Source organism: Boleophthalmus pectinirostris, unplaced genomic scaffold (assembly GCF_026225935.1).
Source record: "Boleophthalmus pectinirostris isolate CB_2022bp ecotype Guang Dong unplaced genomic scaffold, ASM2622593v1 HiC_scaffold_14, whole genome shotgun sequence".
Lineage (NCBI taxonomy): Eukaryota > Metazoa > Chordata > Actinopteri > Gobiiformes > Gobiidae > Boleophthalmus > Boleophthalmus pectinirostris.
Window position 1 is genome coordinate 628,798 of NW_026571047.1, and position 27,224 is coordinate 656,021.

General features: G+C 41.7%; 1 protein-coding gene across 1 annotated transcript in view; it reads left to right on the forward strand.

Moving 5' to 3' along the window:
• Positions 1-1,579: 1,579 nt before the first annotated feature.
• The window catches only part of LOC110154046 (protein shisa-6), a 204,560-nt gene continuing 178,915 nt past the window's right edge, over positions 1,580-27,224 (forward strand). The window contains exons 1-2 of the mRNA XM_020917981.2: positions 1,580-2,106; positions 17,512-17,669. Of these exons, the coding sequence (XP_020773640.1) occupies positions 1,580-2,106; positions 17,512-17,669 (685 nt within the window). The remainder of the gene's footprint in view (positions 2,107-17,511; positions 17,670-27,224) is intronic.

Below are 27,224 nucleotides of genomic sequence, written 5' to 3' on the forward strand. Positions count from 1 at the left end.
AGTTTAAGTCACAAAAACGGAAAACGACCGTTATCCGTTTTATTCCATTTTTCATTTAAACACAAAATCGAAAACTGAAGAAACAAATCATTATCAGTTTTTTCATTTTGGTTTCGGAGACAAATAATGAAGAGAACTGTTTTTTTTTTTTATTATTTTTGCTTGTATATCGAAAAACCAATGAACGGCTGATACTCAGATTGCCCACACATGTGTAATACTCCCTCTTTAAGCCCTTTAATCGGTGAACTTTCTGACCCTGTTTTTACATAATTTTCCAACAGAATTAAGGCTATTTCTCAACTTCAGATGAACGCTGCATTTACCACAGCAACAAAACCCATGATCTCTCTATCCCATAACCTCAGTGACATTGAACTTACCTAGTGTACACTCTAGTTTAGGTATCGTGTCTAATGTACAGATGATGAGTTCTGCCTGCAGCCTGACACACCGCTTTGGATAACAGCGTCCCCTTTGACTGCACATAACAGGAATATTTGTACTCGACTTGAAAAGTAATCTCGCCGAGTGTGTAGTTTGGACTGAGAACTGAGCAGCAAATTGAATCCAAAGCGTTAATACCAATAAACAGCCAACAGACTCACTGCTGGAGGAGGAGGGAGACAGAGAGAGGAGGGAGAGAGAGAGAGAGGGAGGACCGGGGAGGAGGGGGAAATAGCGGGGGTCTGGGCGCTTCTTTTGCTGACTTCTGACGCCAACCACGGCGTGACGTCAGAGCCCGGGGGCGGAGCAAAGAGTGAGGGAGCGAGGGATGACCGAGGAGCTGCTTCAGAGCGCGAAGAGCCTCCTCACTGTCAGGACTCTGGGAGCGGAGGGAGTCCCAGCGGGCGTCCTGTCTCAGGTATGCCGCTGTACGAACACTCACCAGAACAGACATGAGCATAGAAAGGGGAGAGGGGCTTAAGTGCAGTAAATCCAAATGTTAATGTTGTATTTACTTAAAAACGAGAGATTATAGTGTGATTAACGCTCCAAATATTGTGTTTTTAGTAACAAATGTAAAGGGAAAGTAGTGAGAAGCGCTTAAATCAATTCGGAGTCCGCTGTGACGCGAAGACGCAGCTTAACCAGTGCCTTGTTTGTCTCTCCAGCGCAACTTCGACTCAAGCTCCAGAGACCGGACCGAAACCAGCGCCAAGACGCCGAGCCCCGAGCCCCGAGGAGCCGCGAGGAGACCACCAAGTGTCCGTGTGGATTTCAGCACCTCGGACAGCGAAGAGGGACGCGGCACGGAACGGTCCCGACGAGCGAGCGCGGCGACGTTTCGGTACCACGGACAGCGAAGAGGCGCGCGTCACAGCACCGCGGAAGGCAAAGGCGCGCGTCACAGCACCGCGGACGGCAAAGACGCGCGTCAAAGAGCTGCGGTGTCCTCGCGCTTTTTAGGAGATGCAGCGCTCGTGCCACCGCGTATCGATAACAGCGTGACGTGCCCTTGACTTGTCTCCAGCGATGACGGCGGCGCGGGAAGACGAAGACTCGTTGGCGAAAGACTAAAAAAAGAATCCAGCGCACATCTCAGCCTCTCAGCGTCGCCGCGTGAAGTTAGTCCAACATGGGGATTGGACACGTCTTGTTGCTGCTCATGTACTTAGACCCGCTGTGCGTAATGAGCGCCGCTACACCCGCCAAAAAGCCCAAACCGTCCACTCGGAAGCCCCCCAGAACTACACTAATGCCCACCACGGTCCAGCCGCGGACTACACCCCCGGCACCCGTCAGCACGCACGACACCTGCCTGGGCTACTACGACGTGAGCGGCCAGTACGACAAAATGTTCGAATGCAACAACACGGACCACCGGTACTGCTGCGGCACGTGCTTCCTGCGCTTCTGCTGCGAGTACAAGAAGGACCGGCTCAACCAGAAAGCCTGCGACAACTACCAGTCCCCCAAGTGGGTCCAAACGGCCGCCCCTTCCCCCGTGCCCACCGGAGACACGTACGACCCCAGCATGGACAGCACCAACACGGCGGTCTACATCACGTGCGGGATCATCGCGTTCATCATCGTGCTCGGGGTGTCCGTCAAAGTGGCGTACGACAAGGCTACGGAGCCGCCGCAGGAGATGAACATTCACAGGTAAGCGCACGATCGTCCGGTGAGCCGCCGTTAGGATTCCACCACACCGGGTTTACGTGAGTGCTCCCCCCGATAAACCCACAGCTCCAGGCAACCCAGCCCAACGCATGCACACACGAACGAGTTCATACGAGCACTTTCACTTTCCAATATCTGTACGTGCCAAGACGACTTCCATCGTTAAACACGCACGGACAACCTGATTAATACACACATTTTTTTTATTTCATGCCCCTTAAACCGATAGTACTAGGCGACCCAGCCCCGTAGAAGCATAAATCACTGAATTTCATCAGCATACTAGTATAGACTTACCAAAATCTGTCTAATTTAAGTGTCGCCAAGTTAAGAGAGCAGTGACACACAGCCAAATCTAAAACACGCACAAATTAACCCATTCCATCAACATTTAGAGATTCCATTAACAATATCTGTGTAATTTCTAAGTAATTTCAGTGTCCCAGACCAAAATATGATTATTGGCTTTTCATTAAAACATATGGGCTCTTAAATAGTAAGAATGCCACGAGTACCAAACAACCCAGTCCGATAAAAACCAACAGTACCAGGCAACCCAGCCCTGTAGAAGCGTAAATCACTGAATTTCATCAGCACACTAGTATATAGACTTACCAGAATCTATGTAATTTAAGAGTGTCCCCTAGTTAAGAGAGCAGTGACAGACAGCCCAATCTAAAACACGCACCAATTAGCTCATTTCATCAACATCTAGAGATTCCATTACCGATATCTGTGTAAGTTTAAGTACTTTCGGTGTCTCCTCCTTAAACTAAGACAAGACAACCCAGTCCAAAATATGATATTAGCTTTTCATTAACACATATGAACTCTTGACTTTCCAATATCTGTAAGAATGCCCCGTCCTTAAACCATGAGTACCAGACAAACCGGTCTGATAAAAACCAAGAGTACGAGACAACCCAGCCCTATACCTGCGCAAACCACTGTATTTCATCAGCATACTAATATATGAACTCCTTTACGTACCAAAATCTGTATAATTTAAGAGTGCCCCCTAGTTAAGAGAGCAGTGACATCAATGACCAATCTAAAACATGCACAGATTAGCTAATTTTATCAACATCTAGAGATTTCATTACCAATATCAATGTAATTTTAAGTACTTTCAGTGTTCCAGTCCAAAATATGATCATTACCTTTTCATTAAAACAGATGGACTCTTGACTTTCCAGTATCTTTAAGAATGCCCCGTCCTTAAACCATCTGATAAAAACCAACAGGACCAGGCAACCCAGCCGTGTAGAAGCGTAAATCACTGAATTTCATCAGCACACTAGTATACAGACTTACCAAAATCTATGTAATTTCAGAGTGTCCTCTAGTTAAGAAAGCAGTGACACCAATGACCAATCTAAAACAATCGCAAATTAGCTAATTTCATCAACTTCTAGAGATTCCATTACCGATATCTTTATAAGTTTAAGTACTTTCAGTGTTCAATCCTTAAACTAAGACAAGACAACCCAGTCTAAAGTATGATTATTGGCTTTTCATTAACACATATGGACTCTTGACATTCCAATATCTGTATAAAGTATAAGTGCAAAGAATGCTATGAGTACCAGTCTGTTATAAACCAAGAGTACGAGGCTACCCAGCCCTATACCTGGGCAAACCACTGTATTTCATCAGCATACTAATATATGGACTCCTTTACATACCAAAATCTGTGTAAGTTAAGAGTGTCCTCGAGTTAAGAGAGCAGTGACACACAGCCCAATCTAAAACACGCACAAATTAGCCCATTTCATCAACATCTAGAGATTCCATTACCAATATCGGAGTAATTTCTACATGCTTTCAGTGTTCCAGTCCAAAAATTCATTAGAACATATGGACTCTTGACTGATTCCAAATTGTAAGTACTAAAAATGCCCCGTCTTTAAACCACCACTACCAGACAACCCAGTCCAATATACCCACAAATCAGTGTATCTGGTCAACATACTCTAGTACTTACCAATAGCTGTATACTTGTACTAAAAGACAAAGTGAGAGTGCCCCTTCTTTAAACTAGCAGTAACAGACAGCCCAATCAAATACACATGCAAATAACCTTATTCCATTAACATATATGGATTATTTTACTGAAATGGGCACTGCAACATTCAGCCCAGCCCAGTATGTGACACACAGGGACATTTCAGAACATGTTTGTACAAATCTAAACTACAGAACTGGTGAGCAGTTTGTTTTAATGCAGAATAAGACTCTATGGCAGCAGGGGAGGGCATCTGACACATAGGGACATTACAGAACCTTTCATTTTTGAATATTAATAGTGCAGACAGCCCAGTCGAATACACACAGAAATGATCTTATTTCATCAACATACTTGGACTATTTGACTTAAAAGTGCACTGCAGGTTATGGTGAATATGTGTGTAAAATGTTCCAAAAGTATCCCCAGTAGAGACACACCGAGCCAAACGACTCATGTGGAATCCTTCAAACAGCATTTAACAGTACGTGTAAGTGTATGATCAAATCTCAGGGCGGGTTTCATGTTCAATCAGTTCTAACATTTATCGGTAATAAGACATTGAAACCAACACCTGCATGATAAATACAAGCTTATTTAATTGACGGTAATCGGTTTATTTGTAAAGGTCTAGAGTACGCGGAGCTGCTGAGGTGCAGGGGGCTGTATCCACGGACTACACCCTAGAAAATCCCCCAAATCCTGCTTCTCTCCACTCTCTCTCCAGCACAGTGGAACAACACGCAGGTTAATACAGCTGATGAAACTGTTAACACTAGAGAACACTGTAACATTATGCTGGGTGTGTGCAGAGCGACGACTGTGGACCAGGGTTCAGCGATTTGGGGGGAATTCTAATTGTGATTTTTCTGACAAGTGTTAGATTCGCAATTTATGTTTTAATTAAAGGATTCTGTTTGAAGTTCATTGAGAAGTACTGACAAAAAAAAACTTGCATCATTCCTGTGGTGATCATTCATTTGCTGCCGGTGCGTCCTCGGCAAGACACCTCACTCGCCCGCTGTGTTTGAGTGACTGGTGGTGGCGACAGGGGCAAGATGGCACAGACTGGCAGAGGTGGGATCAAGTCATTGTTTTGCAAGTCTCAAGTAAGTCTCAAGTATTTGAACTCAAGTCCGAGTCGAGTCCCAAGTCAAATACAGGCAAGTCCAAGTCGAGTCTCGAGTCACTGGCGCGTAAGTCCGAGTCAAGTCCAAGTCGTCTGCTTTGAGCTTCAAATCATTTCAAGTCTTTAGATTTTTTGCAATTTATATGAGTTTTAAACTAAACTGTACTTAAAAAGTCATGGTAGATTTATATATGAGTATTTATATAGTTGTAGAAATTGAAGTTTTTCCTTTTTAAATGTCTTGACAAGATCTTAGTATGAACCATTACGATCAGAATAGGAAGAATTAAGATTTTCAAATGCTGTTTTTTGTCATGTAGTCTGCACTGAAATGGAAGAATTATGTTCTATGTAGTTCCCTGTTTTACTGTATTGTACTGTGTTATTACTGTAGTACATTTGAGATACCACATCACAGTACTTCAGTTCCATCCAAAGTACCAAACAGAGAAGTGTCAGGTAAAAAGTCTTTTCTGGAAACACATACTGGTATTTTTTAGGAGAAACATCAAGTCTTCTCAAGTCACAGGGCTCAAGTCCGAGTCAAGTCCCAAGTCATTTGCCTTCAAGTCCAAGTCGAGTCTCAACTCTTAGTCCATTTTATCAAGTCAAGTCTTTAAAATAGTGACTCAAGTCTGTTGAGTCCAAGTCACGACTTGCAAGTCCCACCTCTGCTGTCTTGGGTAACATTTTCAAAAGCAACAAACTCTGATACTAATCCCTACTAAAACTAGTATCAAAACGAGATACTAGTTTCAAAACGAGATACTAGTTTCAAAAGTCCCATTCACAGAACACAAGTGAACCTTTCCTGAAGCTTTAGAATGAACTTCAGCTGTACCAGAACAAGTAGAAGAGCACGTAGACTTGTATACATCCATGCACCGCTATGAACCTACCTGGATTACCTGAAGAAAGTACTACTATTTAGTGCTGAAGATCATTTTCTACTCTTTAGGGTGTTTATTTATTTGTTTTTATTATCATAGTGGTATTGGAGTCAGTATTGAGTATCGAGTCTATTCCTGAGTATCGATATAGAGTTTGAAGTGTGTGCACCGTGACAGTACTGGTGCAGGAACGACATGGTGACAGTCCAGAGGCAGTGTGCTGTGAATGAAGAGGAACCCGAGTGTGGAGCTTCTGTCTGAGCTGCAGATGGTTCTGTGTGAGTCGTGATCTCTGAAAGTAAAGGAAAAAGAAGGAAATGGTTGGATATGATCTGGTCTGTTCTCTGTGGAGTTTTCATTCATAACATATTCAGTTTAGGAGGTAACATGGAGCTGAAATACATGTCTGGAACTTTTAATTTTGAGTAACTGTAACTCTATTCTGGGTTCAGTCCTGGTTCAATCCTGGTTTAGTCCTAGTTTAGTCCTGGTCTACTTCTAGTTTAGTCCTGGTTTAGTCCTAGTTCAGTCCTAGTTTTGTGTTGGTTTAGTCTTGGTTTATTCCCAGTTTACTCCCGATTTACTCCTGGTTTAGTCCTGGTTTAGTCCCAGATTAGCCTTGGACACATCTACAGCCTGCTTGTTATGGTTCAGTCTTAGTTTAGTCATGGTTTAGTCTTGGTTTAATCCTGGTCTAGTCTAGTCCTTGTTTAGTCCTGGTTTCATCCTAGTTCAGTCCTGGCTAATTCTGGTTCAGTCCTGGTTCAATCTTAATTTAGTGTTGGTTTAGTCCTGGTTTAATCTTGGTTTACTCCTGATTTACTCCTGATTTAGTTCTAGTTCAGTCCTAGTTCAATCCTGGTTTAATCCTGGTTTAGTTCTGGTTTAGTCCTGGTTTAGTTCTAGTTTAGTTGTGGTTAATTCTGGTTCAATCCTAATTTAGTGTTGGTTTAGTCCTGGTTTAATTTCAGTGTACTCCTGATTTAGTTGTGGTTTAGTCCTGGTTTCGACCTGGTTTAGTCCTGGTTTATTCACGGTTTACTCCTGATTTACTCCTGGTTTAGTCCTAGTTTTGTCTTGGTTTAATCCAGTCATAATTTAGTGTTGGTTTAGTCCTGGTTTAATTTCTGTGTACTCCTGATTTGTATGCGGTTTAGTCCTGGTTTAGTCCTTGTTTGTACTCCTGGTTTACTCCTGGTTTAGTTCTGGTTTAGTCCTAGTTTTGACCCAGTTTAGGCCTGATTTAATCCTGGTTTATTCCCGGTTTACTCCTGCTTTAGTCCTGGTTTAGTTCTAGTGTAGTCCTAGTTTTGTCTTGATTTAGTCCAGTTCTGGTTTAGTCTTGGTTCAGTCTTGGATTAATCCTGGTCTAGTCTAGTCCTCGTTTAGTCCTGGTTTAATCCTGGTTTAGTCTAGTCCTCGTTTAGTCCTGGTTTAATCCTGGTTTAGTCTAGTCCTTGTTTAGTCCTGGTTTAATTCTGTCTCAGTCCTGGTTTAGTCCAATAAATGTTAACATGGTGATAGTGATCTAAATATGTTATAAAAGGTTTATACATTATTTACACACACATGTCCCCGCAGAGTGTTCTTGATGGGTTGCCCCGGTGAAGGTTGGGTCAAATGCAAAGGAAAAACGATATATCTGTGTAAAGACGTGACTGGAAATGTGTTGAGCGTGCAGACTTTACATATGCTGCATATTGGTGGGTCCTAAGCCTGTCTGTACTGGTTGTGTTTGATGGAGGGATGGACGGAGAGGTGGAGGGATGAAGGAGGAGAGGGGGAGGGAGGCAGAGCGGAGCGGGAGAGTCTGTGTTTGCACATTTTCTCAAAGCGCGGCTGCTTTTATCTCCCGAGCTAACATTAGAAGTGACCATTAGCTGAGAGCCTGTCAGGACCAGGCGGAAAGCTGTCAGCCAAACATCCCTCACCCGCCGCCACCCGTCGCCACCCACTGTCACCCGCCATCTCCCACCATCACCCGCCATCACCCGCCATCTCCCACCATCACCCGCCATCACCCGCCATCACTCGCCGTCACCCACAGTCACCCACTATCACCCATCGTAATCCACTCCAATCCTCACCCACCATGGTCCAACCTCACGCACTGTCACCCATCACAACCCTCTCCCATCCTCACCCACTATGGTCCGATCTCACCCACCGTCACCCACCATCACCTACTGTCACCCACCGTCACCCACCGTCACCCACTCTCACCCATCACCATCCACTCCAGTCCTCCCCTACCATGGTCCAACCTCACGCACCGTCACCCGCTTTCACCCGCCGTCACCCACCATCACCCACCGTCACCCGCCGTCACCCGCCATCACCCGCCGTCACCTGCCGTCACCCGCTGTCTCCCGCCGTCTCCCACCGTAACCCACCATCACCCATCATCACCCACCGTCACCCACCGTCACCCGCCGTCGCCCGCCGTCACCCACCGTCACCCATTGTAATCCACTCCAATCCTCACCCACCATGGTCCAACCTCACCCACCGTCACCCACCGTCACCCACCGTCAACCCACAGCAGCTTATTTGCCTCACGTGTCTCTAAAATGTGAAAAACATCTCCTCATATCATTCAGAACTAAATCTACTACTTCTTTTACCTGAGATACGTCATAGTTTGGTGATTCTGCACTGATGGGGCTCCTGTAAAGTTTTCTCAAAGTGTGTGTTTTTGGCTGGACAGGTGATTGAAATATCAGATCTTCAGGAATGGAATCACTATTGGATTTTTATTGTGTTATTGGCGTAACCTGGCTCACATCAGATTCATATTTGTCACTGTATTAATAGAGCTCTACACGTGTATGAGTCTGGGATGGTTCACTGAAAGTTCAAACCTGCTGATGGTCAAACTGCTGTGGAACCTGCCAAGAAATCAAACTTTAGTTACATCCAGTTGAGACAAACACAGTCTGACAGTCTGTCCACAAATGCACAAAGTACTTACCTTCCACACTTTTCCCCCCAAATTGCACATCTGCTAAAATAAGTAGAAATGTTTGTTTTGGCGCTTCACCTTTGGCTCCGCCCAAACACCAACGCTGCTCTGTGATTGGTCCGGGCAGCAGCAGGAGTCTGACCAGATGGACTCTGGTGAGTTTCTGAGCTCACAAATATTGGGCTTGCTGCACAAAGTATTTATTGTAAATATTGTCCAGTTCTTCTCCCTCTGTTGTCCAGTCCAAACCCGGTGCCCGCTGTACCCGTGACAACATGCCTCCCTCTCCACAGACCTCTGTCTCCTCTCCACAGATCTCCCTCTCTTCTCCTAAGATCTCTCTCTCCTCTCCCAGATCTCTCTCTCCTCTCCACAGACCTCCCTCTCCTCTCCACAGATCTCCCTCTCCTCTCCACAGATCTCCCTCTCTTCTCCTAAGATCTCTCTCTCCTCTTCTCAGATCTCCCTCTCTCTCTCCACAGATCTCCCTCTCTCTCCACAGATCTCCTCTCTCTCCTCTCCACAGATCTCCCTCTCTTCTCCTAAGATCTCTCTCTCCTCTCCACAGATCTCCCTCTCTTCTCCACAGATCTCCCTCTCTCTCCTCTCCACAGATCTCTCTCTCTTCTCCACAGATCTCCCTCTCTTCTCCACAGATCTCCCTCTCCTCTCTCCACAGATCTTGCTTTCCTCTCCACAGATCCCACTCCCCTCTCCTCAGTCCTCTCTCCTCTCCACAGACCTCGCTCTCCTCTCCTCCTCCGCACACTGTTGCCACACGAGTGAACAAACGCTGACATATTATTTCCCGCAGATTGAACAGGAGTTTTTTTTTTTTTTTTTTTACTGGATGCATTATTCAACACTGGAGCAATCTTAAGTCTGTGAATAATGGATAGTGTTAACGTTAGGCCGTGTGACATGGAGTATATGCACCGCTGCACTTTCAATAAGGACCAAGGACGAGGGGGGGTCTCGAGGGGTGGGGCTTCGGGGGTGGGAGGGGGCATTCAAAGTTAATTTAAAATCAGTGGTTACACGCCCCCACACATTTGTCCAGAGGTGGGTAGTACTCACTTACAAAGGTCCTAGATGACACCAAATTGATTCTTGAGTGCTTGAAACCGTTAGAACGTCGTTTCCTTTTTAATACAAGTAACCGTCCTCTTACTTGAGTAGAAGTCGTCATTTCTCTTCACTCTGTCCCACTGTTCCAAACGCTTCATGTTGACGATATGAAATGATTTGAACATTGGTCTTCAAATTGTTAATAATTATTAGTCTTACATACCGATAGTTACTCTTTAAGTTACTATTACTTGAGCAGTACTTTTCTCAAATACTTTTTTAAACACTTTATAATAACTACACCTTATTTAACCTTAATAAAGCATGAATAAAGACTTAATTAATAATGATTCACGCTTAGTAAATGCTTAATATAGGATAATTAGTCTTCACTTTAGAAAAGCTCTCAAAAAGACTTAACTAACAGATAACAGCTGCCTGAATTATCATTGCTTTGCATTATTAGTAAATCATTCTCTCATAGTTTACTAATGATTAATAAATGTTCAAATGGTTAGTTCATGAGTAATTAAGTATGAATTAATTATGAGTAACTATTTACAGCACAGGCAAATTAAGTGCAAGTGCTAATTAAGGTAGTAATTAAGTAGTTACTAAGCGTGAATCATTATTAATTAAGTCTTTGTTCATGCTTTATTAAGGCTAAATAAGGTGTAGTTATTATAAAGTGTTACCTTTATTTATTTTGCATGTATATAACATATAATACTAAAAAGCACACAAGATTAAAAAAAAAAAAAAGTAGGTGCTGGAAGAGGTAAAAAACAACAACAACAACAAAAAAACTAAACAAAAAAAACAAAAAAAGGGTGGATATTAAAGCCTCCACCTTATGAATACATTCAAATTGAAAATTATAGCTGTGCATTAAAAAAAAAAAAAAAAGAAACATCTACACACCTTAGATCAAATACATTTGATTCAAACATGGATTAAAACACAATGAAACATTCACAATTGAATGATTATCAAACACTGAATGAATGAATAATGATTTATGTTATTATTATTTGTGAGTTTCTTCACCTGAACATGAACATACAAAGGAATAAAATTGGACCTGTCTCCCATCTGTACATTACAAACACACAATATAATACATATCAGTGACTACATGGAATGGACCTGAAGACAGGGAGCAGACAGGGAAAAAAAACAAAACACTGCAGCATAACATGAGGACGGGGGGAAAGAGAATCATGAAATATCAAACATTTCCTCAAACTCTTCTTAAATAACACTTCTGATGCGTCACTAGCCAGATGTGAAAACTGCTCCAGAATTTACAGCCTCTGAATCGAAGCTAAACTGAGCTCTTGATGTGACACATTTTGAGACATGAAAATTACAATTTAGACGAGTTTTGTCTCTATGAATCTCTGCAGTGGTTTTAAAGTAAAATGTGAAATGTTTGGGGATTGTAATCATATTCTAAAGAATTTTATACATAAAAATACAAATTTGATACATACTAAGATAATCCGTGTGTCATTTGTTCATTTGTTTCTCAAAATAAAACCAAAAATAAGAAAACAAAAAAAACAACTTTTTTCTTCATTATTTGTCTCCAAAACGAAAATGATCAAACAGATAACGATTAGTTTTATCAAGTTTCGATTTTGTGTTGAAGAACAAAAACGAAAAAATGGATAACGGCCGTTTCCCGTTCTCGTGACTTAAAGTGCGATGTCGGACTTTCGCGCTGCATACAGATTAAAACAGAACTAAACCAGAACTAAACCAGGATTAAAACAGAACTAAACCAGGACTAAACAGGTCTAAACCTGTTTAGACCGGTCTCAGTCCTGGTCTGGTCCTAGTGTCAGTCCTAAACCAGGACTGAACCAGGATTAAACCAGGTCTAAACCAGGACTAAACCAGGTCTAAACCAGGACTGAACCAGGACTAAACCAGGACTAAACCAGGACTGAACCAGGACTAAACCAGGACTGAACCAGGACTGAGACCAGGACTGAGATCAGGATTAAGACCTGTTTAGTTCTGTTTTAGTTCTGTTTTAGTTCTGGTTCAGTTTGGAATCATTTAACTCAAGGAAGCAGGAATCCATTATCCATTTTTTTCCATTATTCACTTAAATAAAAAACAAATCATTCTTTTTTTTTTTTTTTTTTTTTTTTTTTTTTGGTTTTGGAGACAAATACTGAAGAAATGTTTTAATGTTTTAATTTCACTTTTTTTTCATTCTCTTATTTTTGCTTTTATTTTTAAAAACGAATGAACGAAGGATACACAGATTTAAGATCATAAATATTACGAGTGTTCAGTTTGATGAATAAATGAGCAGACAATGTTAGTGTCATGGAGTTGCAATTCAAACAAAACGTTTCTGCACCAATAATATTGAGTTTGAGAAAGTGCAGCTCAGATGTTATTCCAATATGACAGACAGGGACAAATGAAACTACAGTATAATGTAAGTATAGATTTTGAGTCACGAACTTTACAAACTTTTCTTATAATACAAAGAGATTTATCAGCAGTGTCAGTGTTATTATTTTGTACCGTTACTTTTACTCGAGTAGAATGTTTTCCTCTCTGCCCTCGTCTTTGTTTGTCTCATGCTCAGCTGAGTCGCAGAACTGATGTGACTTCCTTCTGAAACGATGCCAGAAAAGTAGTGATTACACTCCTCTCTATCTTTCCCTCTCTCCCCACTTAACCTTCAACTCTGTCTCTCCCCGTCTGTCTCCCCCTCCGTCTTCCAACTCCCTCGCTCCCTTCTCTCTGCCCCCTTTCCTCTCTTTACTCCCTCAATCATTCTCCCTCTCTCCATTCCCTGATTTCTCCACTTTGTCTTCTCTTCTGTCTTTCTCCCACCTCTTCCTCTTCACTCCTCTCTCCCTGTCTGTATCCCTCTCTCAGTGTTTCTCTTCTCATCTCTCATCCTGCCTCTTTCTATCCTCTGCTTCTCTTTCTCGCTCATCCATTCTCTCACACCGTCTCTCTCCTTCTCTCCTCTTTTTCTTTTCTTTCTCCCTTCCTCTCACCCAGTCCTTCTGCTCTCCATCTCTCTATCTCTCCCTCCCTGCCCTCCTGTCTACCCTCCTCTTTTTCTATCTTCTTCTCTCTCCCTTCTGCTTTCTCTACTCTGTCCCTCCTCTCTCTTCTAGCCTTTCACTCTCTTTCTCTCCTCTCTCTCTTTTTATTTTTTCTCCATTTCTCTCCTCCTCTTTCTCCACTGTCTTTCTTCCTTCATCATTCTCTCCTCTCTCTCTTTCTCTTTTCTCTTTCCCCTCCTCATCCCTTCATCTTTCTAAATGCACCTGGTACACTCTAAAAAACTGTCAGAGGAACTGCGCTCTTAAACAGACAGCTGAACAACACAAACACACACACACAACACACACATAACACACGCACATGTGCGCACATACACACTGCCCGAATTATAACTGCACTGTGCGCTTTTACGACCTTCACAACCTTCACAACATGGGAACACATCTGGAGTTACGTCACAAACCAGGAGGACGTTTGGAGACATGCGATTATGACTTCCCAGACCTAGTTTTCTTCATCTCCGTGTCATTGTAGTGTTCATCAAAAATTCCAACCACGCTTCAGTTTTCATCATTTCTCCACTGACACACAACTCCGAGTGCACTGGGGACATGTGATTAGAAGAGATGAGGCCAAATTCCAGATGATTCCAAACAGCACATCCGTCTGCAGTCTTCATTTTACCAATGAACACTTTTACTTTTTACAGTGGGTTTGATCACAGTCGGTCGGTGAGTCCAGTGTCGGGAACTACACCGGAAGTCGTCATCGCATCTTTCCAAAGATCTTCCTGGTTTGTGACATAAGCGTGAATAGAGCCTCTTGAAGAAGACCTAATCTGTAAACCAACTTTTCAAAGCTTTAACCATGTTATAGTTGTTTCCTCTCACTGTTTACTCACCTGAAGTTGTGTTTGATTGATTGATTGATTACATTTATATAGAGCCTTTCAAGATTCCCAAAGCACTTTACAGTTCATTATTCAGTCACTCCACACTCAGTGGTGATAAGCTACTATGGTAGCCACAGCTGCCCTGGAGCAGACCGACGGAAGCGAGGCTGCCAATCTGCGCCATCGGTCCTCCGACCACCACCATCACTCACGCTCACACCACTTTCATACTAGGCAAAGGGTGAAGTGTCTTGCCTAAGGACACAACAACAGTTTTTGCCACTGGCACCCCACTTTGGAGTGACTTGTGGATGTTTCTTTTATTTGGAAATATGTTAGGATCATAAATGTTTAACATTCATAACATGTCCATGTGCTGTGCAGGATGTTCATGCACCGTCTGGGCTGGTATCATTAAGAAGTTGTCGATACGATACATACCTCCATACATAGGCCAGGATATGATACATCTCGATACAGTGAGCTTTTGATTCGATATGATTTATTTCAAATCGATTCAATATGGTTCTATAAAAAATACGTCTTTGTTAAGCCACTTCTTGTGTGAAGTTCACATGAAACACACATTTTAATCATCAAAACAGTGAAAATGTCAAATGTGCCGCATAAACGAGTTTCCTTCCTCTGAACAAACAACAAAACTGTAGCTGTAACAAAATCATGTAACAAAATATACTAACAAATACTCTTGGCGTTATACAGTATATTGATACAGCAGCCCATATTATCGATACTGTATCATCGTAAATAATACGATATATCAATAGTTTGATATTTTTGCACACCCCTAGTCCGGATGCCCTCCCGCAGCAGAGCACAGCCCTTCGGCCGCTCTCTGTATCGCTTCAGCTCTGCTCTGTAGTTTGGTTGGATCTGGATCTGTACAAAAGCTGCACATTCACATGAGGCCGTTTATCGCGATGTCCTAAAGTCTGTTTTTTTACTCTGTCTGCTGTTCACATGCTGCGATGTCAGATTTCCTCACATCCTCGTGTCCTTTCTGTCATCAGCTCCATTTCATTTCACTGGTGCTTGCTCACTGTGACGTACTTAATTTGTTCTCCACTTTTCTTTTTTGTGAGACTCCAAAGATTCATCAACATCATTTTTGTAGAAATGAACAAAATATCCGCTCATTAAATTGTGTTTGTAAATTGTAAATGTGCAAATTATAATGATCCACTAAAAGCAGGTACAGCAGGGCCCTCCCTTTCTTGGTTAAATAAAGTTTTGCCATGTTCCATTACCATAGCGTCACACAGAATACACTGACACTTGTGGTTTCATTTTACTTTGATTGCCCCATGGAAAATTCACAATAGACCAGGTCAAACATCTGCATTTTCACAGCTTAAAACCAAATTCTATCTGCCACGGTAATGTACACCAGGTACAATTTCAGGGTTATTTGAACATTTATGCAGTTGCAGTGCCTTAATATTTAACAGTTACAGAATTTCTCCAATAGCTTTTCAAACTAAATGGAGCCCGGATACCAAACGGGGCCGAGTTGGAGATGGTCCCTATAAACCTGTGATGGACCAAGGTATAAGATAACAGGAAGAAAAAAAAAGTGAAATAAGGGTAGCAAAAAACATCCTGAGGAGAGGACCTGGCTCCCGGTTTACTAAGCATGACAAGGAATGAGCGAAACTGCATCAAATATGAACAAAGAAATCTCCAGCAGCTTAAAGGGATAGTTCGGGATTTTTTACATGAATCTGTATGTCATCCCCGTGAGCAGTGTCGTGCATCCACACTGACTTACCCCCGACAGCGTCCAGTGAGTCGAGATACTGGCCGTTTTCGGTGCTGATGAAAGTAGTCCGGCAAGTTGGCTGGGGACAGTATAATAAAGCGTTTTTCTTCTCAAAAGAGTGATACATTTGCATCACAAAACCATCGTCGCCTAAAAAATCAGACCTCATAATCACTTGGCACTATTTTCTTTCCGTTCATATCACTGCGCGCTGCTGCCAGGTGACAGCCGCGCACGAATCCATCACTTTGTTCAGTTGTGTGTCAGTGTTTACATGCGCAGACCACCGCAACATGAGAGATCTAACATGAGAGCTAGAGACATAAGTATATAAGCTTGTATAAGATACATAAGAATATATCTAAAAAAATGGTGCGAACTCTTGATTATCCAGGCTGTAACAACAAAAATCTGGCTGAATCTCCACACACGTTTCACTGTTTTCCTGTCACAGACTTTGTGCTGGGAAAACTTTGGCTTCTTGTCTTTGGCTTCAACGTGGAAACCAAACCAGGTAAGAAGGAATGTTTATGTTTACAAGAGGACAGGCTCAAGAATCAGCTGTAACACTGTGTGCAGTAAATCACTCAGTGTCATATCACCAGTGAAGCTTCTACTAACTTTATAAGTCGACTGTTATTACTATTGTAAATGTCTCTTACACTGTTGGCAGCAGCTACGTGGACGTGTGGATGATTCCATGTTTCTATTAGTCGTCCATGCTTCATTCACAGTGTACGTAGGCTCTATGTTCACTGTATACGAGTTTATAAATGACGTGATGGTGATTGTCGCTCACTCGGTCTCTCACAGCTCCAGCTTCAACTTGCACCACTTCTCTGTCTCTCTTCTCTCTTTCTCTGCTCGTTCTAACTCCATCTGGCGAATTTCGGCATCAGTATATTTGGGTTCATAAAGATCTCCCCTTGGTTTTGTGGTAAAGGCAAAGTCTTTATTGTCGGTGTCGTAATCAAACATGTTGTCGCTAACATTCTGAGCAGTAAACAAAGTGAACCAGGCACAGCTGTCACCTGGCGGCAGCGCGCAGTGATACGAACGGAAAGAAAATAGTGCCAAGCGATAATGAGGTCTGACTTTTTAGGCGACGATGGTTTTGTGATGCAAATGTATCACTCTTTTGAACACAGATTGTTTTGAGAAGAAAAACACTTTATTATACTGTCCCCAGCCAACTTGCCGGACTACTTTCGTCAGCACCGAAAACGGCCAGTATCTCGACTCACCGGACACTGTCGGGGTTAAGTCAGTGTGGATGCACAACACTGCTCACGTGGATGACATACAGATTTATGTAAAAAATCACGAACTATCCCTTTAAGCAGAAGTGTGTCAGCTGGAACATAGTAGTGTAGTAGTAGTAGTAGTAGTAGTAGTAATAGTAGTAGCAGCAGCAGCAGTAGTAGTTTTAGTTGTGGTAGTAATAAACCAGGTCAAACATCAGCATTTTGACACTTTAAAGCCACATTCTGACCTGCTCTCCACCGTAAACTTTACTATATTTATACTATATTTATTTCTCCCGGTGATCACACCTCAGACCCTCCTCGAGCTTCCACAGATGTACCTGTGTCTCACCCTGGCTCTCCTCTTCTCCTCAGGGCTCTGGCGGACATCCTGAGGCAGCAGGGGCCCATCCCCATCTCCCAGTACGACTGTGAGAACTTCGCGGCTATGAACGGCTCCCCCAAAGACAACACCCCTGTCCGAACGTCCTCCAAGAACCACTACACCCCTGTACACAGCAAGTCCAACCACGGTAAGAACGCACACAAGGAGCAACACTGCATGGAAATATGACCAAGGACATTAGGACAACTCCAGCAGTTTTAGCAGGAGTGGTCTCGTCTGGTGTGGTAGTAGTACTGGTAGTAGTAGTTGTAGTTGTTGGGATGCACCGATACTGGCCCTGATCGACCCTGATCCAGGAAAATGAACTGGATCAGGTCTGGTACTGGTTCAGTCGAAATCCTGGTTGGGCTTTGAGTGGATGTAATAAGACTATTTACTAGAGGTGTAAGAGTACACAAACATCCCTGTTCAGTATGTACCTCGGTTTTGAGGTCACGGTTCAGATCATTTTTGGTACAGTATGAGAACAAAATGCAAAACCATTGGTTTGTTGTTTATTTGTGTAAAGCACAGCACTATCAGTTCCAGCATGAAATTTGACTTGTCTTTGTCTTGATATTTTTGGACAAAAAAAACAAACTTGTCCACATTGTCTGCAGTAAGTGCAGATCTGCTGGTCATGATGACAGTAGTTTTGCAGGATTCACATGGTTCAGAGGGACGTAGTCAAGGTCGGGGGCAGTTGTTGTCAAGGCGGCCGCCCTAACTATAAAGCGCTGCCCCAATCAGATGAGTTCCTCATGAATGTTAAAGAGCCGAGCCTCGTGCACAGCTCTGCACCGAACTGAACGTCCCGCACAAATACATGTACGGTTACACCTCTAATATTTAGTGACAAATGCAGTTTGAAATTGTATTAATGCAAAACTGTTCAGCAGCTACTTGCAGGATAAAACACCACTGGATAAAAACTGTAGTAAGTTAACTGAGTTTTGATGGATATAAAATGCCTTTTTCAGTTGCTGCACTACTATTGCGCTAGTAATAAAAAGTCTAACCATCAATATCTTCATTAAAAAGCTGTATGGGTGCATCCCTAAAGTATATGGACAGTGAAATTACAACAAAAGAGATTTTAATGTTATAATGCTGTTCACTCATCCTAAACACTTCAACTGATCCATGCATGTTTGAATAATCCAGTATTGTCCTGCATTTGAGGGCTCAGAAAACTGCAATTTTCACCTACCCCCATCACCACTCAAACTACTACATGTCCATGGACTATGATGGAACATACCTGGACCACACACAGGAGGATCACACATATATAACACACATGAATAGAACAGAAAGTACTAGCACATTCTATTGTCTAAAGAATGAGAGGTTTTTTATTATCATCGTGGTTTCTAAATCAGTATTGAGTATCGAGTTCATCCCTGTTGGGAAGGTTACTTTTAAAATGTATTCCACTACAGATTACAGATTACATATCCCAAAATGTAGTTTTTAACGTAATCCATAAAATTACTTAAAGCGAGTAACATAATATGAATACTTCAGATTACTTGGTTTGCTGTAGAGAAGCAAAGACGAGGATATCTTCACATAAAATGTTTTCTCTGCTAAAAGACAATAAAAAGCCCAGACTTTACTTAACCGTATTAAAAATATTATTGATAGAAGAAGAGGAAACACAGTCTGCACAGCATGATTTAGTCCTGTTAAATCCTGTTTGAAGACATAGTTTAGACCTGGTTTTAGTCCTGGTTTAGATCTGGTTTAGACCTGGTTTTAGACCTGGTTTGGACCTGGTTTAGACCTGGTTTAGACCTGGTTTAGACCTGGTTTAGACCTGGTATAGACCTGGTTTAGTGTCCGGTAATAAGTGGAATTACCGAGAAAAAAAAAAAAAAAAGGGATAAAGCCCAAAATGTAGGAAAATACCGCCATGTAATCCAGTTATTTCAACCAAGTAACTGTAATCTAATTACCACTCACTTAAATAGTAACTGTAACCGAATACAGTTACTCATAATTTGTACTCTGATTACGTAACTCTGGTACATGTAATTTGTTACTCCCCAACACTGTTCCTGTTAGTATCAAACTGGAGTTGGAGGAAATAGTGCTGGTGGATATAACACCACCAAGAGTCAAACAGCTTCCCTCCTTTTGCAGGAATCCAAATCACAACCTTCATAGGGCTTCATGAAATATTTGCGGCCACATTTAGCAGTAGAGTGTGAAAGGCGCAGTATTTGTGTAGCTCGCCTCGGCGCTGCCTCCTGTCTGTGTGTGGCGTGTATGACAGCCCCCACTGTGCCCAGGCTTTCAGCACAGTAATCTCCAATGTTAACATCCAGTAATCATCCCATTTGAGCAAGCGAGCGCCATCACCACGGCGACGGGGAAAACCAGGCCTGCCAGTGTTCATAATTATAGAGCACCCATCTTCTGACAGGCCCGGCACCCTCCGACCAGACACGTCACCCCAGCACCCATCTCACGGCAGGGCAGGGGACCCAGGGGGCGGAGCAATGTGTCACCCACACAACAGATACTAAGAGACATGTTGTTGGATGTTACAAATGTTCCTCAGTATTGCATTAAACTTATCTACAGGAGCTCCGTAAAAGAAAGTATAAATGTCAGATCTGTGGAGAGGCGAGCCTGCTCACAGCATGTTTTGCATCATATTTTAGCTTTTTTAAAAAAAATGTAACTGAATAAATGCAACACATAGTTTAAAGACTTAAAGACAACTCATTCCACTGAAACATGCCACAAGATTTCAGGGTTATTTTTGTTTTGTTTTTTTAGGTGAAATGTTTCTAATTTTACCTCCTGGTTGGACATGAGCTGCAAATGTATGGAATCAATTTTGAGTCATACAATTCAAAAAACACTTTAAAAAGCAAAAAAAAAAAAAATCATAGATCAAAATACCAAATTTAAAAAATGATTCCAGTCTTCTCGTTTGTGCTCTCTGATATTTTGGTTGCAGTTTTGACATGTTTGGGTGGGCGGGATTTCCATGGGTGCATTCCAATTGGCTCATTTCTGTTTGATGGACAGCTGAGCTTGGAGCTCCTGAAGCTGTTGTGGATGTTTCCTGTTGAAGTTTTGATGCTCAGAGCTTTTCTAATATTCAGTGTTCTGTGGTGGACGATTCTTCTAGAACAACGAGCTCCAAGCTCAGTTGTCCGTCAAACATAAATGAGCCAATGGGAATGCACCCATGGAAATCCCGCCCACTTGTCACGTTTGTGTCAAAACTGTAACCAAAAAGTCAAACGAGAAGGAGAATCAGAACCAGAGAAAACGACATCAAACAAAACTGAGAAAGACGCAGAACTAAAAATAAATGTTTCAAAAGAGGCAAAGACACATATTTTACACGACTATGCATTTCGATTTATTTAACTTTTTTTGTTCGATTTTTTAAATTTGGTATTTTGATTTATACTTTTTTGCTTGATATTTTAAAAGCGTTCTGTGAACTGTTTGATTCAAAATTTATTCCATACAAATATAACTAGCAACTATATTATTAACAAAGGAATACAAAAAAAAAAGTTATGGTTAGTTAATTCATAAAATAAGACAAAATTATTGTACTGTTGTTCTCCATTTTATTTTATTATTATTTTTATTGTATTATTATTATTATTATTATTATTATTATTATTCTTTTCTTTTTTTTTCACAAATTGCCAATTAACTGATGTAAAGCTCATACATATTGACCACAGGATCTCTCCATCACACCAGGTGAGAATTAGAAACACATACAATAAGCACATCTGCACTCTAATGCTGTACTGTGGAAGTTTGTCCCTCAGACTGCACCTGGTGCAGTTGTGAGTCCTGCAGAGCTCTGCTGGGTGTTTGGGGTCAGTGCCTCTGAAGCTGCACGCACCAGACCATAAGTGACCATTTATGAAGGGCTAAGCACAGCACTGTCACACTGCACTGTCCTCTGAGCTCCTCTTTCTCTGCTCCTACCTCCTCAAAAACACACCTGGACTGTGTTTTGTTTCACACATGTTTGAATAATCCTTTATTATTAGTTTGTCTACATGTCCACAGCTCAAAATGCTCCACCTTGTGATGTCATGAATAAGGCTGAGTATCATTAAGAATGTGCAGATACATACGATACATACCTCAATATACTGGCCACGATATGATACTTATCTCAATACAGTGAGCTTTCAAATCATGGCTGTGATACAAAAAGTCTGTGTTAAACCACTTCATGTGCAAAATGATCAAATGCATCTTTTCAAACACAAACATTTAAATCCTCAAAAGAGTGAAAATGTCATATGTGTCGCATAAATGAGTTTCCTTCCACTCAACAAGCAACAAAACTGTAGCTGTAAAAAAAATATTTCATAAAATATACTAAAAAAGTACAGTACAGTACATTAAAGGATACAATATATCAATATTTTGATATTTTTGCAGTAGTTTTCAAGTTAACAGCTACCTTTTTTGTTTATTAGAATAGAATTTGGGAATTCTGGGTCTGAAATTATCCAAATGATTCTAGTGAAGGTGTGTGGAGTTTAAAAACAAAGTGGAGCACTTTATGACATCGCAAGGGAGAACAGAGTGTTCTCTGTTTGAGAGAAAAACTCAGCCTAAATATGCAGAGGTTGTGTGTTAAACGTGTAAATGAGTCTGAGTGTGTTTGTGAAGAGGAAATATGATTATGTTTAGGCCCTGTAAGATGTGGAGATGGTCCGTGGGCGTGGCACTGCAGTACTCACGGTTCCTGACAGGTTGCCCTAAACACAAATGTCCCTACAGGGATCAATAAAGAGTATATTTACAACTGAAACAATGACATCACTCTCAGCCTTTTCAAAGGAACATCTCAGCTGGAGCAGATCCATCTTGTGGAAAATGATGGTTTAGCAGATCCATGAGAGCTGTGCCGAAAACACAAGGAGAATATAAAGGGAATGGAGAGGAAGAAAATATGAAAATAATAACTAGGCTTTGAGAAGTTGCTGCCGGTGCAATATTAAATATTATGGTGCAAGATGGACCACAGCGGTACAGTTTCAGAGAGATTTCCGTTGGATAATTGGGGAAAAACAGGACGAGCAGAATATCATCTTCCTTTGTCCTTCCAAGACAATCACTGATAACTCTCCTGCTCCTTTAGAGTTTTGTGTAACACTGGGGATGTAACCATATCCAAAGCTCACGGTACGAGATTTTCACAACATACATCTCACGGTACGATATTTATTGTGATATTTTGTGAATATGCTACTTTTTCTTCATAAAATGCCTTGACAAGACTTAATTCAATTCAGTGAGATTTAAAAGTGCTTAGACCTGCTATTTCTTTATGTAGTCTGCACCAAAACAGAGCAAAGGATCATGGTCGATTGATCTGTCAGTTGTTTTTTTTAGTTACTTTGCACCATAATAATGAATTTAAGCAAAGAAACTTGTGATTCGATATATATTGTGATGGTCCACGATATTACTGAGAGACTTCTGCTGACACAGTATGATATTTTGGTTATTGTTCCAGCCCTAGTAAATACTGTTATTTGACTCCAGATGCCCTCCCAGACCCTCCCTCCTGCTCAGCGCTTGCTCTGTTGGCCTGTATCCCTCTTGAGTATGCCGGCCTATCGCTCGTGTCCGTGGGGACTGTGAGCGAGTAGCCTGCGCAGTAGCAGTTAGCCATGCGTGTGAGTATGTGGAGTGACATGTACTAGTGCACATGCAGTATCTGCTGATGTAAAACCATGTACTCCCCTGACGGGCCTCCCCGCCTTTTACTGTAGGTACTCTGAAGGGTCAAGGGTACTGCTGTCAGCATCAATACTATTACAAGCCTAGTGTTATTCCACCTGTTTTACTACTACAAGATTACTACTACTACTCTAAAGGGACCATAGTATTTATTGCACATCATTGTGGGCTATTGTTTAAAGATTGTTTAAAGGCATTGTGATGTTTTTTGCTTTCTACCATGTTATAACTGCCCCCAAGCCTACGTCAGCCACGCTCCCACACCACAATATCTGGGTTTCACGTGACGTCACAGGGCTACGTTTGTCAGCACGCAAAATCAGATGGAGGGCAGGAAGTGAACTGACTGGAGGAAAATGCCGATGTGTTGTGTAGTTTACGGCTGTGCCAATCGTTCTAACCGAGAGAAGGAAAAGCAATTTTTTTTTAGAGTACCAAATATAGTCGTCCACAAAGGTCAGAAATGGGAAAAGCCGACAGAACAACCCCGTAAAAAGTGGATTACAAACCTGTTTGCGGTCGGGAGGAGCAGAATTCGCTAATGCTCGTGTCTGCAGTGACCACTTCATCAAAGGTTTGTTACAAAGCTAAATTGTTTTTTTGTGGTTTACATAAACATAAACGAATCATTAACGACTAACGACTAACGACGTTTGTTGACATTAAATAGTTCAGATAGAGGTCACTGCCGATACACTGCAGTTTTTCCCATAACGTCTATACACATAAAATAAGAGAAACACTCACCCCGGCGAAGACCAAACGATAATCATCATTTAGGCGTTTTGCACCAAGGTTGAGGACCCATCCACTGACAAAAAAAAGTTCTATGCCTCCAAACTTTTGTACTTTGCCTTCATCTGTTGTCTGGTGTAGAACGATGTCTGAAGAGCTAAATAGTTCGTGATCTCCTCTGCCTCGATTGTCGGCAAATCTTTTACTTCAGTTGAAAATTCTCTCATTTTCAGTAAGATCAGGGTTACGGCCCAATATATTTGTCGACTAACTGCTCGTACTTTTGTCCTCGCTACTGGCTCTAAATCCTTACAAAAAGAACTCTTCTCCATATCTGTGTTCTCCAGAGCCGTGTTTGTCGTGTTTGTCTTCACTTCCTGCCCTCCACCTGAAATTCGCGCATCATCGTGATCATGTGACTGAAACCCTCCTATTCTCTATAAATCTATAAAAACATGATACAAAACTGTACACAGCAACTTGACAAACCTGATGTGATGTGCAGTAGTTTCATTAATGAGATGCACGCTGATTGTGTTGTGATAGTGCTCTGAAGGGGGTGTGACTTAGCATGGGAAGCAAAGGGAGGAGAGACTCAGAGCATCAAAACAAAAGTGAAACTTATAAAACATGTTAATCCATTTTTTGGGGGTGAATATAGCATTTTCAAACAACAAAAGGTCACACGGAGATTTGAACATGTGATGTGTTACACTTATACTCCATAAAGTCAAATACTAAATACACCTCTTACCTTTGACTTCATTTTGCATTTCAGATCAAACTATTAAAAGGTGACAGTGGTTTAGTGGTGTGAGCAGCCTGAAGGTCACAGGATCGATTCTCACTCAGACCAAGTTCTATTGTTGTGTCTTTAGGCAAGACAAACCAAAGATGTTCATTTTGTCTTCTTATGTTCTTTTACTCCTTTGGTTCTTTTACCTTGTGGACATGTTTCAGCTGCACTTTTACCTAGTTTGAATGTGGGCTGTGTGAGTGTTATCGTATTTTCCAGGCTATTAGACACGCTTTTAAGCCTCCAACCCCATCAAAAAAGGACTGTGCCCCCCACAATCCAGAGCACCTTATACACGAATCCACTCAGGTGTCCCAGCACGACTTCAGTAAACTACAAAGCCACACCACCCACAGAACACACAAACACCAGCGAAAAACACCCACAGACACACTCATCGCTCCACGCCGACGAGGAACGGAACAGAGGAAAGAACCGAAAAAGCAAGTGCAATGTGCCACTTCTAGACACAACTGAACAACTGAGTCACTGCGAACACGCCGACAATCCGTTGGTCCCAGACAGCACCCTCCTTACACGCCACAACTGAACAAAGCCCAGAGTCACCGTGAACGCAACAAACAAACAAAACCACTCACCCATCACACTGTTGGGTGGGTTTCCTCCTGGCACTCCCGCTTCCCCATCAACTCAAAACATGCACCATAGGTCAAATCCTCCAGCTAAGGTCGTCCAGCCTAGCAACAAGATCATGGAGATGTCACAGTGGCACTGAGGGATGGTCAAATGCTGAGGGCACATACGGGCACAAAAAAGTGTGTGTAACAGCAGTGATTGTAATGGACAAGTTGTGTGGACTGACTTGAGTTTACTAAGGAAACAGTGATGGTTAAATGGCCTATATTATGCCATTTTCTGACCTATGGATCTGGTCCAGTGGTAACGGAGGGAAACAGGGGCAGATTTTTGACATTCAAATGTCTCTTATTCAGAAACTAGAGGGACTATTGAAATAAGTAAAGTATCAGAATGTAGGAAAGAGTTACACTCCAACAGGGTCAAGTTAAACCTGTGATATTCTTTCAAGTTGTTGACAAAAAATTTTTAAAAACTCATGTCGGTAACGGAGGGAATGAAATATGCAGCACTTTTTGGGCAATAAATCCAAACAGTGATAACTCTTGGTTCTCACGTACATATCCTTAACAAACTGGTTTGAATATTTGCTTCATATAGTTTTCTACCATATGGTACAAGATTAGGTTGAAAAACCTCTTACTTTTTGACTCATGAGATTTTTTATTAAGAAAGGTCATGGTAACGGAGGGAAAAGTAACGGAGGGAAAATTGTGCAAACAAGTAGAAGGTGCAGGATTTTGTAACATTTGTCGCTTTTTTCTTCTGAATACTTTAATATTACTTCAAAATGAAAGGAAACTATTTCTATAAAATGTCAGTCCTTCCAAGCAAATTTTTATCATTTTAAATAAATTTTTTATGAAAAATCATGTCCCTTCATCAACAGTTCAAAGATGGAATAACACAAGATATGATGAAATACATCCATTTATTTACATGATTTGCAGGTCTTTGAAATTTGGGAAATAATTTTTGTTCCATGTTTCATACATGGTCTGTTTAAAACGTATGGAACTTTAGAACCAAAAATGGTACAGAAAAAAGGTCAACAGTTTCATAAACTAGAGTACATATGTATCTGTTCAATACATTTTTATATCAGATGAATTAACTTGAATTTTTGGCCTTGCTGTTTACTTCTGCTGGACTGGGCCCTTTTGTTGTTTCCTCATCACAAACAGACCTGGAGTTGTGTTTTGTTTCATTCACACAGGTTTAACTGTTCTTCTCTCAGAAAACACTCCATTCTACCTCCTGATGCCATACACCAGGTGCTCTACTGTGTTTTTAACTCATACACCTTCATCATATGGATAAATTCAGCCCTAGAATTGCTTAACTTAAAAACTACCACTTCATTACATCACAAGGTGGAACTTTGAGCTTTGAGATGTAGACAGCAGTATTAAATGATTACTGTATTTTTTGGACAATAAGTTGCTCTGGAGCATAAGTCGCACCAGGAAAAAAATGCATAATGAAGAAAAAAACATATAAGTCACACTTTTTGGCGGAAATGTATTTGATAAAATCAGAGCCCAGGAGCCAATATTTCCTGTGTAAAGTCAAGTTGTAGTAATAAGAATAGAAGAGAACAGACTGTTAAAGTCACATATGAACAGTTCTTCAGATAAACTATAACATAAACAACAAACTCTCCATCTCACTCCAGATCACTAAATCCATTCAATTCTTCATCCTCAGTGTCACTTCTGAACAACTCAGCCTCGACCTCTGGAGGTAAACAGAGCGCCGCTTCCTCTTCTGTGTCGCTGTCGTCAGACTCAGCATCAGTTCCAGTTAGAATTATTCCAGCCTTTCTCA